Here is a 16,050-nt window from a genome sequence, read left to right on the forward strand (position 1 = left end):
AAAAAAAAAAAGAAAAAATTTGAAAAAAAAAAAAAAAAAAAAAGAAAAGGGACGTTTTCGCGTGCATGCGTGAATGCACAGCCGAGCGAGGGTCGTCGACTGAAAATACGGTTCTCCACTGATTACGAGTTACGTTCGGCCGGAATTTCTGCTGCCGCGCTCCGCCCGTTTCAACCCTTGCCTCCGGTTCGTGAACGTCGCGACGCGTCGTCCAGAAATTTAGGACAGCTCCCCCTGATTCTGTTTTCAATGATTCAACGGCGTTGAACTTTGTCCACCTACCATTCGAGCTTTATTGGTTAGTCCATTTGCGCGCTCATTTTTTTTTTTTTTGTGGTAAGTGTAATGGCGGCTTAACTGGTCGAGAGTTGTTTGGAAGCTGAGTAAGTTTGTTTTGTTACTGCACGTGTAATGATATTCGTATTGTTGTAATGTATTCAGCAAAGTGAACAGAATTAGAATTCTACGACTAGGTTATTCAACTTTAGTTCCACTTTGGCGCGGCGTTCCGAAATGCCAAATCAATTTCAATTTTCGTTATCGTTCACGCAGGACATTCGTGAAAATTCATTCTCTCACTTCTTAAATTACGTGGATTGTTGATTCCTGATTAAATTACATACCTGTATGTATGCACATACAATTGAAGATTAAAATCCAGCAAACAATTTCTTGGAAACAATATGCCTGCAGCAATTCTCGAGCAGATCGTCTCAATTTTTTCAACTAGTAGTTCATTTGAGAAATTCTGTCCATTTTCTTCTCGTTCTACGTTTTTGCAACTTGCTGTTCTACGATATTTGCAGTAACGTTTGCTATAATATCTCAGTCTCTCTCGGGTACTTCGTATTTTCACGATCTAATTACTGCAACATTACTGCGACGTAATTAGAATTCGCATCACGGAAGATGGTTAATTCCGCAAGTTTCAGAGATCGAAGCGTGCAACTCAAGTTAATGTTTGGCTTCTCCCTCAGAGTTCGTTTATTTTCTGGCAACACCTCCTGATGATGAAAATTAATTTCGATCCCGGGATCGTTGATTCTGATACGCAGTAATTAATTTCGGCGATTATTAATTTTGTTTTTTCTTTTTACTGTCAAGCTGCGCGTGAAATTAACATTCGTGTGTATAATAAGATAAAATAAACAGCGAGATGAAATTTTTAAATTTAATATTTTAAGTAATCTTAATTTGTATAATTTGTTTAATAATAATTATTTATACACTTGAGTTTATTATTTTAAGAAATTCAATATATATATAACAATAACTATTTCTTTAAAATTTTAGTTTAAATTATTATTCAAATGGATTGATTATAATAATAATTTTAATTTTTAGAATTATTATTGTAAATTTAAGTTTAACGTATTTAAAGTTATTGTCTTGTTACTCGTGTATTTCTGAATTTACGTGCGTCTGCCACGATTTTTTTTGTAAATTTTATCGTCGATAAATATTGAAACAACAATTTCGAAAAATACATACGTTTTTGATAACAAATTGTTGGCAAAAACTGATATTTACAATATCGCTGTAACCGAGTGGTAACCTTTCGCTGAGGTGAATCTTTATGTTTAATTCGAAAATGATACTTTAAACATATTAATTTCCAATTGAATTTGTCTCGAGGATAAATAATTGATAATAAGACGAGATAATTGACGAACCTACAGAAAATATATGCCACAGCACGTTTGCATTGGTCATTAATTGCGAACGGTATGTTTAATGTTCCACATGATTGTCTTTGTGTCCTTGTTGTCACGGTGAAATTTATGCGTATCGGGTGAATAAATTAAACCTCTATTTTATAATATCGGTAATTACACGTTAAATATATCGTTTGCTTAAATTATGCATGCAACGACGCGTGAAATGATTCTTCTTTGAATAAACAAAACGGAAAAACAGTCACTGTAACAAAATTCGTTCATTATGTTCATAATGCGCATAAGGTTCAGTGCGCTAAAGTTGTTGAGTTTTGACCATTTTCTAGTACCATCAGATAGTCATTATTTCACCATAATGAAATACACATAAATTGCAACAAAAAGGATTTAACGTCGAAAGTAAGTAAACAAATCTTTTGCAAATTATTGTTGAAATTTACAATCCACAACTACTCGTTTATTAAATTACCAATATTACTAGTTAATGATATTAATCGATGTGTAAGAGGATCTAGAATGCAAATCGTAATAATTCATAAAATATTAATTTAACATAGAGCAGAGCACTGCAAACTGATTTGTACGAATTACTGAACTGACGTAATTACTCACTTATTAAATTACCAACATTATTAGTTGGTAATATTAATCAATAGTGCCTACAATTTTCTTCGCGAGGCAATTCTTTAACTTTTTCATTTCAAGCCAGTTTCTCGAATAATTAAAATAGAGAACCCAGAATGTGCAATAAGTGATTTTGATAAAATTCTAATTTTAAAAAGTTAAATCATTACAATTTCCCTAAATTTCATTCTCTCGAACATTTTAAAGTAAAACCTTTCAGATGATAAAAAGAAAAAAGGTCCTTTCAAAACGTAATAACTTTCTGTCTCCCACAAATGCCATAAAATTAAAACAACTCCACGAGTTAGCTAAAGTGACGTCATTTCAAAGCAATTATACTCCATCAGTATGACAATGTCCGATACTAAATATTTCAGATCGTTCTCTTCTCTCTTCTTGGCTGATCGAGTCATTTTATCGAGCCTGAAACAATCCTGTCGACAATAATCGTCGTTTATAGGACAATAAGGAACAATAAACCGACAATAAGACATACACGTCGATGGATATTGATATCCAGCTGAAGGACCGACGATCGATCACTTTCTTTCTTCCCTATCGCAATTTTCTCAAACTTCTCGACTGAAGTTTTCACTTTGTTTCTCGTCGTGATTCTTGAGGAAACGATTTCAATTCGCTCACAATCAGCGTGGAATTAAAATTTCACGTTCGAACGTTCTCTCTCTTTCTCGGCAGTGATGAAATATTCCGCGCTTCTCAAACATCCGCCGAACGATTCGACGCTCGCGAAACTTTCGTTTCCCTTTTTTTCTTTTTTTTTTTTTCTTTAAATCTCTTTTCACTGAAATAGCCGCGATTCCAACGATATTAGATTAGATAGATTGGATAATTTTATTTTTCGGCTTCGCAGCCATGAAAGTGGACTTGGTTTACATTTCTCTTTTTTTTTTCATTCTCTTTGTTTCTCTCACTCTCGCTCTTCACTATTCATATCTCTATTATACTCTATCCACGCTATGTACTTTATATATACTCTATACTTTTGTGCTATACTTAACAATTTAACACTGACCTACACTATACTTTTATGCTATACTTAACAATTTAACCTCGATTGTATTACCTAACTCTTCTTTTGCTTATCCCAGATTGCCCTTTTATTTTCTACCTTATTGTTCTAATTGTTTACCCTACGAATGTACCGCGTATTACCTTTGGTTGTCTTCTCACTCACTATTCTTTTTTTTTTTCAGTTCTCCTCCTTCTGGTCTCCTTGACCATGCTTCTTTTTCCCATTTGATTTCTTCTAGATTCCAACGATATTTCGTTCCTTAAACAACGCACTGCGCGCCGAACGATCTTTCTTCTTTCGATGGGAAAAAATTTCGACGATCTGTTTTGTTTAACAAGTTTCGTTAACCAGCGTTGCGATTTCCGTGTAATTCCGCGGACTTGCGAACGAGTCAGCCAGATGGAAATTGACCGACGAACTCTATTTTCTTTTTTTTTTTTTCTGACTTTCGTTCGGAAATTTTATATTTTTTTACTTTGCGGATGAATGAGCGCGGGAGATTGGTTCGGCGAACGCGGGAAGCGAAATTGATTAATTCCGTTTTTTTTCTTTTTTTCAAATTTCACTTTCCGTCGAATCTTGCGTTTCAAGCAAGACTCTCGAGTCGTTCAAACGTATTTACGTTTCATCTTCAAAATCCATTTCGGATAATTCAGAGAGTCACGACATTTCGAGTATATCCCGACTTCAGAAAAATTCGACTACCGTTGGTAATCGACAACAGACAGAAAAGAAAAGTATCAGGATTATCACGTGGCAAGAGATTTGAACATTTGTCAATTATTCAACAATATCCTGGATCGAGACCACCCGATTAGTTCCCATTCTGACGGCGAAATTCGCCGTCTCGCGTTTTAAATGCGTCTCCTCTGTCCAGAAGCAACCCCATTAACGATTGCAACCATCTTCTCTCTCTCTCTCTCTCTCTCTCTCTTCGTTACTACGATATTCGCTTCCGCGTGACCAAAGGAGAGAAAGAGAGCGAAAGATAAAAAGAAAGGGAAAATAAACAGAGCGCGCGCGCGCGAGAGAGAGAGAGAGAGAGAGAGGGAGGGCGAGAGACTAGCGAAGTCATCGAGGGGGCGACTCTGGGACAGAATGGAAAATACTTTGTGTCGAGAACTCGAGCCGAGGGTAAGCCGACTGAATGAGGGGCAAAGACGTGTATGCGGCTGACACTCGAAGAGCCCAGGCCGCTTCAAAAGGGTGGCATACAACCGGTAAAGGGAAGATGGACGGGGTGGCTGTGAAGTCTATCCTCTCCCCCTCCTCCTCCTCCTCCTCCTCCTCCTCCTCTCCCCGTACTGAATGGGAGGCGGGAGAGAGGGCCTATACGTTTAGAAACCTCCGGACGACGAACCTTCTGGACGAAAGCACTACACACACATACACACACACACACACGCACGGTGGTCATCAGCGACTGTGATCACCCTTTCTGCGCGCTGGACGCTCGAGAATATTTTTGATCACGAAGGGATGGGATTTTGAGCGTTCGAGCTGAACGAAATCGATAAGCCAGACGGTAAATTTCAGTCAGTCGTCAAATTATTATTTAATCTCTATATTTTTGTATAAACGTTTGTGACATATTGATTTAAATTTCACCGAAAATTAATAAATTTAATGTAAAAAGTATCTTCGCCATAATAAAATTTATCAATTATTAACTTTGAATAGTTTAACTGCTATTGCTGGCACTTTAATTTATCATTATTAATTTTCATTAAATTATATAGAATTCTTTATTAATTTTATATATATATATATATTTAATATAAATAAATTGTATATAAAATACTAATTCATTTAAAATCAAAATTTAATATGCAACTTACATTAAATATAATTTACAGCGATTTCTATCCAGTGATATACCGACGAATTAAAAGAAAAGACGAATTATTCTACACGGTTTTGGTCACTCGTTATGGTCCGCAATCAGTTGCCTAGCGTAAGCGGTTAATTTTCGGGTTCAAGCTGACGCTGCAGAGACATCTCAATTTTTACTCGACGCGTATTTCCTTCAGTCGATTTCTGAAAGATTAGACCGTGGCCTTTAATATTATTTACGATCCGTTGATGATAATTGTTGCACACGGTGCTAGAGTTTACGAAAGTCAATTACGAATGAGGAAAATGGCGTTGAACGCTATACACGGGCGCAGCGTGTAATCGAATTATATGCTTTCGAAGATAATTGTATGATATTGCTCTGTATATATTCTCTCTCGTGCATACCTTCAATTACACAGCAACATCAAACCTAGCGAAACACCGACATTCCTGGCTTCCAAGCGTAACTCCTTCCCCCCCTCCCCCCTTATTCGAATGTGGGTTTAATCATTTCGCGAACAATGCAACGAGCTTCAGTATTCGACGCTGTCCGAATCTCGGCGGAGCTTTTTAAGTAGCCTGCTAACGTTTGGGAATGTTAAATTAGACTGCAAACACCAACTTTCGAATCTTCAAAATTTTCAGAATTGTAGTTTTCAGAACTGTATATACTGCTCGAATTTTACAAAATTTTCCGTCAATATTACTCAGTCATTTGATTGGAAGAAGTTCTACCAATATTGTTGAAACGTTCGATTCAAGAGCTTGGGGCTCTATAATATTAATGTATCATATGCGAGAACAAATTTTCTTCGCGTCTCTTTCCGCTTGCGAGTTTAAATTTCACACCTGAGCAAATTTCACGAAGGTGACAACATCGACGAATTTACAAGATGAATTTTATAAATCAGAAACTATCTTGCTACTTTGTAATACTTTACGAAAACGTTGTAAAATCTTAAAGCAGAAGTTCTGCGATCTGTTCAAATCTACCAGTGTCATTAATTAAAAAATCATCGTGCAAAAGGACCTTCTGTATAAAGACCTACCTTCAAGGTATGTATATCTTCGAAATCTGTTATTCGACAAAATTATACTCTTCCACCTAGAAATTTAAAATTAAAAAAAAAAAAAAAAACTACCAACGAACTCATATTTCTTTCTCAAAATATTCTAAACGTTAGTTACGAAACGTCTCTGATCTCTCAATTTACCAACATCATCGATTGACGTACATATGTACGTTCATGGGAACCTTAGAGATTCCGTGGACTTCCATGAAAATCCCGATACCCTCTCTATCCAAGACAGATCTCTCTGTTTAACATTGTCTCGTTCAGATCGAATCAAACTCCCCGACACCGCAGAACGTTTCTCCGCGAACCATCCTCCATTCTCTCTCTCTCTCTCTCTCTCTCTCTCTCTCTCTCTCTCTCTCTCTCTCTCTCGCAATGCGCAACGCGGTTCGAGCACCCTCGCCGCAACATAGTGTAACGCGTTGTATACTGACCAACTCCGAGCAGTGCTGCTTGGCAGAGATATTGCCTGGACACGAGGCACTGGGCGGATGGTCTGGCGGTAACGACTCCCCAAGCCGCACAGCCGAGGGCCGCTGCCAAACCCAGACAGGTCTGCAGAAGCACCACCGCGCTCGCCTCTAAACCGTCTTTGTATCCCTGGACAGCCTGCAACGGATATGTTTTTCATTAGCTGATTGGATGATTTCGAGATCATCAAGATTCTTACATATTTATTATCGTTCTCTGTTCAAACTACGTAATCTACGTCCATACATGTTAACTACGTCCAAACTACAATTCAAACTGTATAATCTATGTCTATACATGTTCAAACTACAATTCAAACTGTATAATCTATGTCTATACATGTTCAAACTACAATTCAAACTGTATAATCTATGTCTATACTACGTGTTCAAACTACAATTCAAACTGTATAATCTATGTCTATACGTGTTCAATCTGCATAATCTATGTCTATACGTGTTCAAACTACAATTCAAACTGTATAATCTATGTCTATACGTGTTCAAACTACAATTCAAACTGTATAATCTATGTCTATACGTGTTTAAACTACAATTCAAACTGTATAATCTATGTCTATACATGTTCAAACTACAATTCAAACTGTGTAACCTATGTCAACTACATAATAACTGAGTAATAGTTACATAACAACTACGTTATCAAACTATATTCAAACTGTACCATTCTACATTCTTCTATGTTCAAACCTCATCACCATCTGTCCGAGAGTTAAACGACAATTCACAGAAAACTAAAGAATAAATCGGCGAGACGTTTGAAGACGTTTGACGAAACAAATGGAGGGGAATGAAAATATTGAAACGTTAATGAAGCGAGCTCGTTTGGTGGGACAAATCGGCGAGATGTTGGGAGCCGTTTGACGAAACGAAGATGTTGGAACGTTTCAAGGGCTCCATCCACGTTGAAATACATCGACTTTTACCACGTTTTGTGAAGTCTGCGTTAGAACCATGTGCGAGCTACATAATGTGTTGCAACATGTAGCGTGAAATCTGGAAATCGACGCGTCCATCGCGGCATATTTCAACGTGTATAGGAATCTTAAAACATTTCGTGAAACGTCTCCCAACATCCCGATTTATTTCACCTTTAATTTTGTATAGATTGTCGTTTAACTCTCGGACAGATGATGATGAGGTTTGAATATAGAATGATATAGTTTGATAACGTAGTCAGTATGTAATTATTATGCAGTTATCATATAGATGATATAGATTATATAGTTTAAATTGTTGTTTGAACCTGTATAGATTATATAGTTTGAACATAGAACGATAATATATATAAAAATCTTGAAACAATCCTGGTATAGCTGGTTTTTTTTTTTTTTGCCTGTTTCTGGTTTCTCAGTTTGAGTATAGATCAATTCCAGCAAGCTTTCAAGTTGAAAGACAAATTTAAAATCATGGATGATCATTCACAAAATCTTATTCTAAATACGAATTTTTGTTTTTTCTATTTAAGAGGATATATTACAATCATTTCTTCTAGAGAAAATATGAATAATTAGAACGACGCGACACAATGGCATGGAAGTATGATTTATTATATACATGTGGGTGACTGTACTGTGACTAATTCGAGAATGTAAAAAATACAAATATTAAAAATACTGTGTGTAAAAAGCGTGTAAGTTGAAGAACCACAACCACCTTATTATTTGATACAGTTTCAAAACGATCAAACAAACATCTCAGGTCTAATCTAAAATATCGCTGGTTCATTTTAATAATTTTACGTTATAATAAATTCTATCACGACGTTTCATTCTCAAAATTTAATTTCGCCCAAACTTTCCTTTATTTTCTCGCCGAAAGATGTGCCATTGGATCCATGGATTTGCGAGTTTGAGCGCGTTCGAGAGCATCACTCACCGCGAGAGGAATATATCCCGTTGAGAAGGCAGTTGCATGAACTCGCGGCGGACTCTCGCGAGACTGCTAACTGACGCATGCAGAAATAGAGACACGGTGCGCGGAGGCTCGGGATCAGACGCGATTATGAGCGTGTAAACCGGCCAACTTTGGCGGAACTTCACTTGAGAACGAAGTTGCCAACTGTGTGGCCCGTTCTCTGATTGCCGCTACCGCGGAATACGCGTGTTCCTGGCAGTTTGACGATTCAACCTGTCCAGTATTACAAACTGGCCGGCGATCGGTTAGCTAGTCTTTTGTTGAGAAGTTAGTTTCCTCGTTGGCCTCGTATCGTGAACCAGTGATTGAAGAGAATACAAAAGGCGAAAATAGATCCATCGTTTTCTAATTATCCATAATTTCCTCAATTTTTAACAATTATCCGTAATACTGCTTTTAAACTGCTCCGTCAAACTTTTTCTCGTTTCATTATACTCTGATTACTCCACTTGATGACACACATAGATGTATACATTCAATGATTATCTGAATCATCATAAAACCACAATCATAATGCATAGAATTGCAACGAGAAGACGGTGTAGAACACTCTTTCGAACACTGATTCTATTCTCAAATCTTCATCAATTCTAGTCGAATGAAATTTCAATATCTCCCGCACAGTCCGCCAATATATACCAATATATACCATCGTCCGCTAGCTTCGCCTATCCAAGAACGTAACGTGAACTTACGCTTGGATGAGGGACGCAGCGACGCAATACTGCTGGAGGCAGTTGGCTGCTAGGGTAATTAAGGTACTCACGATGTAAAAGGCGGGTGTATAAAGGCCGAAACCGGCTGCACCAGCGGCCAGCATCAACATTCTGACAGGTCGGCTTCCCAGGGGGCTGAGATCCACCCACGGCTGCCGCGGTGGCTTCGACGGGGTCTTCTTCTCTTTCAGCTTGCCACTCCGTTGATTCTTCACGTGTAACATGGCCCGTCGTTGCGGATGATAGAGGGAGGCGCTCCTGTAAATCAAGCCCAGGAAGAAGGCCAACGACAGGGCTCCGGTTACCGACTGCATCCCACGCTCCCAGCCCAGCTTTCTAAGGGAACAGACGTGTCGTTACAGAACGCTGTCATGTTCTCTTCTTTTTTTTTTTTTTTGCTTCCAGTCTGATTCTTACAGACACGTAGGGACACTTTTCTCCTTTTTTTTTTTTTTTTTAATAACAATAACTTATTCCATTTTCAAGTTTCGAAGGTTTAAGTTTCATTTAATTTTCTACGATTTTTGCGCGTAGCTGTAAGCTTGCAAGTATTGGATTGTACAATTTGGATATACGCGACAGTAGCTTATTTATTACAATGTTATAAAACTGCATTATAATTGACGTTGTATTGTTCTGTCGAAATTTTCTATTTTCTACATTCTCCTTCCTGACGTCTATGATCGAACCACCATTATATGTATTTAATTGTTACCCGACTCGAATTTAACAATTCGATCGTTAATAACATGCATTTCAGTATCGACTCGCAGTGAAACTCCCTCAAATTTGATTCGTCGGTCAATTATTCGCAATTCCAAACTTAATTCGTTTAATTTGTCTTTAAACTCCTGTTTCGTTTGTGTTTTGTTGACTTGATATTGATTGTTTCTGATTGATTGGAGAATATAATATCGGCGTACAATAAATAAAAAATTTCATTCGTATTTGTTACTCTGTTATTCCAACATTTGAAAAAAATTCTAAATTCCATTTGCTGTCCAAGTTTCAGTAAAATTTGCCAAATGACAAATTACATGAAAGAAAAAGAACCAGTTTTTTTATCACACGAATGAAGGGAAAATTTTTTCTTCGTAGTTTCCCCTCTTTCGAGTTTTACGCAGATGCGTGGAATCGGCGGTAATCTGACCAGCGAGAGTGGGATCCCCAGTTAAGAAAAGGGAAAATTCGCGGGTGCCCGGCTTCCGGCGAACAGAGGGAGTTGAGTTTCTGTTTCGTCGTTGGCTGAAAGCGACCGCAAACTTCATAACGCGACGTTTCGCCGCAACTTGAGCCAGTAAACTCCAACTAGCAGCGGGTCTCCTCCGCTTTTGTTTCGAATACGCATTTGTATTAAACTTTACACGTGGTGGATCGTTTGTAAAATTCCGTGAGAGAGAGAAATTTCTTTGTCTTTCTTTTTTTTTTTTTTTACTTTCTTCTGCAGGAAAAAAAAGACAGATGGTCTGGTCATTTTATTACAGTAGTGTGACAATTTTTCTACGAGCACGTTGCGAGAAATAATGGCACTGATAAACGTTACTCAGAAACCGGGGGAAACAGAATTTTTTAACTTGTCCGATAAGACGTGCAAGTGTTTAAATTCTCGCGTGGAGGTTTAGTTGTTCCGTCTGCACATTTTTTTAAATTTATTACCTTGCATTAGCTTGTGTATTTTTTTACTCTTTTCAATATTAGATAATATTAATTTAATATCTCTATTAAATCTGTAGAACGATTGTCTGTAAATACTTGAAAAATTATTTATCAAGACACATGTAAAGTATTTTACATTTGAAATTTGAAACATCGAAGTTACAATGTTAATTATTTCTAATGAAACAATGTAGAATAACACTTGTTCTCGAAAAGAAAATTGAAAAAGAATTTGGCAAAGGTCTGGGAACAATTTTAACGCTCGTTGACAAAAATAATTCACACTGATTTAAATGATTCTATCTTTTTCATCTATACTTTCTCGAGTCATACAAAAATAAAACGTTATTCACTACACAAGTTGTTTCAAACAGAGGAATAATCTATCATCACCAAAGGATAGCAGAGAAACTTAATATAAACCTTTAATATAAAAATAAATATGTAATTCCTCAAATGTTATCAGAATCCCCTTTAAATGTTAATATTTGTCCATCCGCGAATATTCTACGCGTATTTGTTCGTGTTGAAATATTCTATTTACGAAGGTTGGAACGTTGTTTGACTAGGTACAAGCATCGCAGAGCCTCGTGTGAGAGACTATCACATGTACCAGGAGTGGAGTAGATATATAGACCGTGTCTGACTCGACACGGGATTATTCTACTCGCCAATCGGTGTATTACCGCACGCTACTTGCACAGACGCTGACCTCTTCCACTTGTCCGTACACAAGCGTGACCAGTACTACTGACTTATCCTGGCTACGTAAATATGCTATCGCCTACATACGGAAAACGGTCTGTTGAACTTAAAATGCAACTGCTTATCGGTGCACGGGATTTGCTTTTGCCTCGTTCTGCTTAATTACCGGGACTCGCTGCAAACGCGCATCCCTCTTACTTTATCGAACAAGTACAAACAGATTCGCGTTTCTACGTTGCACAGGACTCATCTGCCTGTTAATTATTCTAGTTTTTGTTCCTCGGTGAAATTAATCGGACGAGAAATTCATTTTTTCTGGCAGAATAAAATAGACTTTTTTTTTTACGTTATTTTTTCGCGTTTCGAGTTATTTTTCAATTACTTATTTGTTTATTCTTTAATTTTTTTTTTTTTTTGGCAATTTAAAAATATCGAGCGCGACTAAGAGTTGCTGTGATAAAAACTCAGAGTTTCGTCTTCAGATCAAAACGAAAGACAAGATCCCAGTTATTCCCAATTATTGAAATTTGTCTTGAAACTCTAGAAACTTCATTCTCAGACGAGAATAAATCCATTTACGGAAAACACTCCTTTCGAGTCTTCAAGAAACAAAGTTCCAACAAGGAACGATCGTCGAGGAATATCTAAAGTAAAATCAGCGATTATCGTTGATTTCCGAGCGAAAGCTTTTCGCTTTAGAAAAAAAGACATTTACAGAAGGCAAATTATATATCCATCCAGTAGCTCCACGTTCTTCCCGCCAAGAAAGAAAAAAGAAAAAAAAGAAAAAGAAAAAGAAAAAGGATAAAAAAGAAAGAAAGAATCGTCAGTTCCGCGAAGCCCATTCTTGCGATATCACCAGCCAACGAACGACATTTCATCGATCGGCCAACAACGGCGATTGGCTCGATCATTGATTGATGGACTCGTCGAATAGCGTTTGATTGATGGCGGCCTGGCGTTTCGCTCGGCTCCTCTCCGTATCATTTCGACGTTTGGTAACTTGTGCGCGGTTTCAGACGCGAGATACCTCGATTAATGCTCTCTCTCTCTCTCTTTTCTTTTTTTTTTTTTATTTCCCTCCCTATGGTTGAACACCACCGCCTGCCAGCGAGGCAGATTTATCGGGCTGCGTGGGACTGTTGCGCGAAAAATTCCCCGTGGACGCGCGTTGCCCTTGGTTACAACGAGCCGTGGAAACGCGTGGGCGTTGAAATCCACGCGCTCGACGCTTGCGAACACCCTGCTGGCTGGCTGTAACCTACATTTCGCTGCCCGATGCGGCTCCTCCGGCGAACTTTCGTATCAAGCGAAGAACCCCCGTTCCGGTGGTGAAACGCTCGCTGTAAAACTCTTGCGGTTTCGCTTGGGCAGACGATTATTTTTGTTGGTTAATGGTTTTCGGGCGGCGAGGAGGGAGAGAGAGAGAGAGGGCGGGGGGGGGGGGAAGGAGAGCCTTAGTCTCTTTAAGAATATTTGCTCTTTCTCTTCTTTCGACTTTTATCCTTTTACCTTTTCCAGTTTGTTTCAAACGTTGTTGATCCAACAAACATACTGCGGCTTTTCATTACTGCACATAATTAAACACGTATCATTTAAATCATTAAAGACAGATATTTACATTATTCAGTGGGTTGATATGAGGAAGGAATAGATAGATATTTGCATCATTGTGATTAAACACTTATTATTTAAATTGTTAAACTTATAATTAAACACGTATTATAATTAAACACGTATTATAATTAAACACGTATTATTTAAATGATTAAAGGTAGATATTTGCATCATTGTAATTAAGCTCTTATTATTTTAAATTGTTAAACTTATAAGCACTTATTATTTTAAATTGTTAAACTTATAAGCACTTATTATTTTAAATTGTTAAATTTATAAGCACTTATTATTTTAAATTGTTAAACTTATAATTAAACACGTATTATTTAAATGATTAAAGGTAGATATTTGCATTATTGTAATTAAGTACTTATTACTTAAATTGTTAAACTTATAATTAAACACGTATTATTTAAATGATTAAAGGTAAATACTTGCATCATTGTAATTAAGCACTTATTATTTAAATTGTTAAACTTATAATTAAACACGTATTATTTAAATGATTAAAGGTAAATACTTGCATCATTGTAATTAAGCACTCATTATTTAAATTGTTAAACTTATAATTAAACATATATTATTTAAATGATTAAAGGTAGATATTTGCATTATTGTAATTAAGCACTCATTATTTAAATTGTTAAACTTATAATTAAACACCTATTATTTAAATGATTAAAGGTAGATATTTGCATTATTGTAATTAAGCACTCATTATTTAAATTATTAAACTTATAATTAAACACGTATTATTTAAATTATTAAAGGATATTTACATTATTCAGTGAATTGATACCAGGAAAGAATGTACAAAGTTCGAGCAATATTCAGGGGATTACTTAAATAATCACGAATATTGGCTTGCCATTTTTCTGCCCATTGAACAAATTAACTTCGGCGTTTGTCGATGCACGCACTCGACCGTGAGTATAATTTTTCTGTCCGTTAAACAAACTGATAAACGTCGACGTTTATCGCGCGCGCATTCAACCCGTAAAACTTCCTAAATTTGAAAATTCTTACGATCAACTTTCGCAACTTTCTTTCGTAATCTGTGATTTCCCTCCAAGTTCGTCATTGTCGTAGAATACCTATCAAAACTACACGCATTAACCACTTGCGCTGGCAACCGATTGCGGACCATAACGAGTGACCAAATCGTATACAGTAATTTCGTCGGTACGATATGACTGGATAGAAATTATCGAGAAGTAACAAATTTAGTATTTGTTTTGCCCGGGTTATAATAAATATACTTAAACATACTTAAATATTATATAATATTTATATTTAAGTGTATTTACTTTTCAGTACATATATTTACTATATTTACTGTTATATATTTACTTTACTATTATAGAAGTAATTTTATTAAATTTACTATTCGTTTTGCCTATTTCGTTTAAACACACTCGAGAACTGAGAAAATATTACAATTTTTGGAAGAAAAGGTTCTCGACGTGCGCGTCGTTCCAGCGCATGAGGGTTAAATCAAGCAACAGTCCCCCACCCGGAAGTACCTAAACAACCGAATTAAACCGATTTACGCGCCGAGAGACCTTTCTCGCTGAGACACTATCGGGAACAAACGTTGAAGCAGGATTTAGCGACGTGATTCGTTAGGAAGCGAGGAAAAAAAGCAGGAGGGCAGGGTTTAATTGCGTTCCGTGTAACCGAGACGATGAAACCATTAAACGGTGGCAGCGTGTACGCGCATAGCGTCGTCAGCCAGTGGTATAAGTGCGGCATTAGCGCGACACGTGTTACGCGCACGGCACAGCGATCGTAATACCTCGTCACCAGTTATTTATTGCGCCTGTAACCTCGTGCAACGTAAGGCGATACGTTTCTCTTGATACGTACAAGGACACACGCGTGCCAGAGGATGGGAATAAAGGTGGAGGAACGTTGTGAACATCGACCGACGAGGCTGATCTTTGTTCGTGAAGAAACGAAGTTGATTTTCGTTTTTTTTTCTTCAGTTGTTCTTGAAGATGATTTTCTTTTTAGTTTTTGCGAGTCGAGCTCGCGGATTATGAAGTTTCTTGAAATTGGACGAAGATCTTCCAGTTGGAGAGAGCCATAAAGATAATGGCGAAGAAAGTTTCGACTTCAATTTCTTTCGAAAATTCGTGTAATTTCACCTGCCGACTGTATCGCGATGATTTTAGATTTCATGAACTCTAACAGTGAGTACTCGATTCTAATACAGTAAAAGATTTTAGATGAATTCTAACAGTGAGTACTCGATTCTAAAATACATTATGTATATTGTACGGAGATTGTATTTTATAGTTTTACCGAATTGCGCAGAGATTTTAGAGATATGAATTCTAACGTGAGTTTTTGATTCCGGCACGCAAGTATTATTTGAAATAAATAGAATTACATAACTATTCTAGAAAAAGAAAAAGAATCTGTATTTATAATTTCACGTGTATATGACTTTATGTCAAACAAATTTGTACAAAATACAAATGCCAATGCGAGTTCTTGACTCTAGTCTACTTTGAGACTTTTATTTTTAACTTACGTTACCATATAAACGCTGTATTTGTAATATTTCACCGTTTTATCGACTTTTAAAATAACAAAACGATCTCAATTTAGTAGCTATAATATGCGTCATATGCATCCCATTAAATACAATCGATCGATCATTTTTATTTTTCGATACACTCGAGTAAACTTCCTACGAAC

At 36.8% G+C, this 16,050-nt stretch overlaps 1 protein-coding gene across 1 annotated transcript in view; it reads right to left on the reverse strand.

The window, feature by feature from the left end:
- LOC122526955 overlaps positions 1-9,721 on the reverse strand; it is a 12,558-nt gene extending 2,837 nt beyond the window's left edge. The window contains exons 1-2 of the mRNA XM_043650676.1: positions 9,420-9,721; positions 6,680-6,854 (exon numbers count right to left, since the gene is read on the reverse strand). Coding sequence (XP_043506611.1) covers positions 6,680-6,854; positions 9,420-9,683 — 439 coding nt within the window. The 5' untranslated portion in view covers positions 9,684-9,721. The remainder of the gene's footprint in view (positions 1-6,679; positions 6,855-9,419) is intronic.
- Positions 9,722-16,050: the final 6,329 nt, after the last annotated feature.

This window comes from Frieseomelitta varia, unplaced genomic scaffold (assembly GCF_011392965.1).
Source record: "Frieseomelitta varia isolate USP_RPSP 00005682 unplaced genomic scaffold, Fvar_1.2 scaffold_204, whole genome shotgun sequence".
NCBI classification, from domain to species: Eukaryota; Metazoa; Arthropoda; class Insecta; order Hymenoptera; family Apidae; genus Frieseomelitta; species Frieseomelitta varia.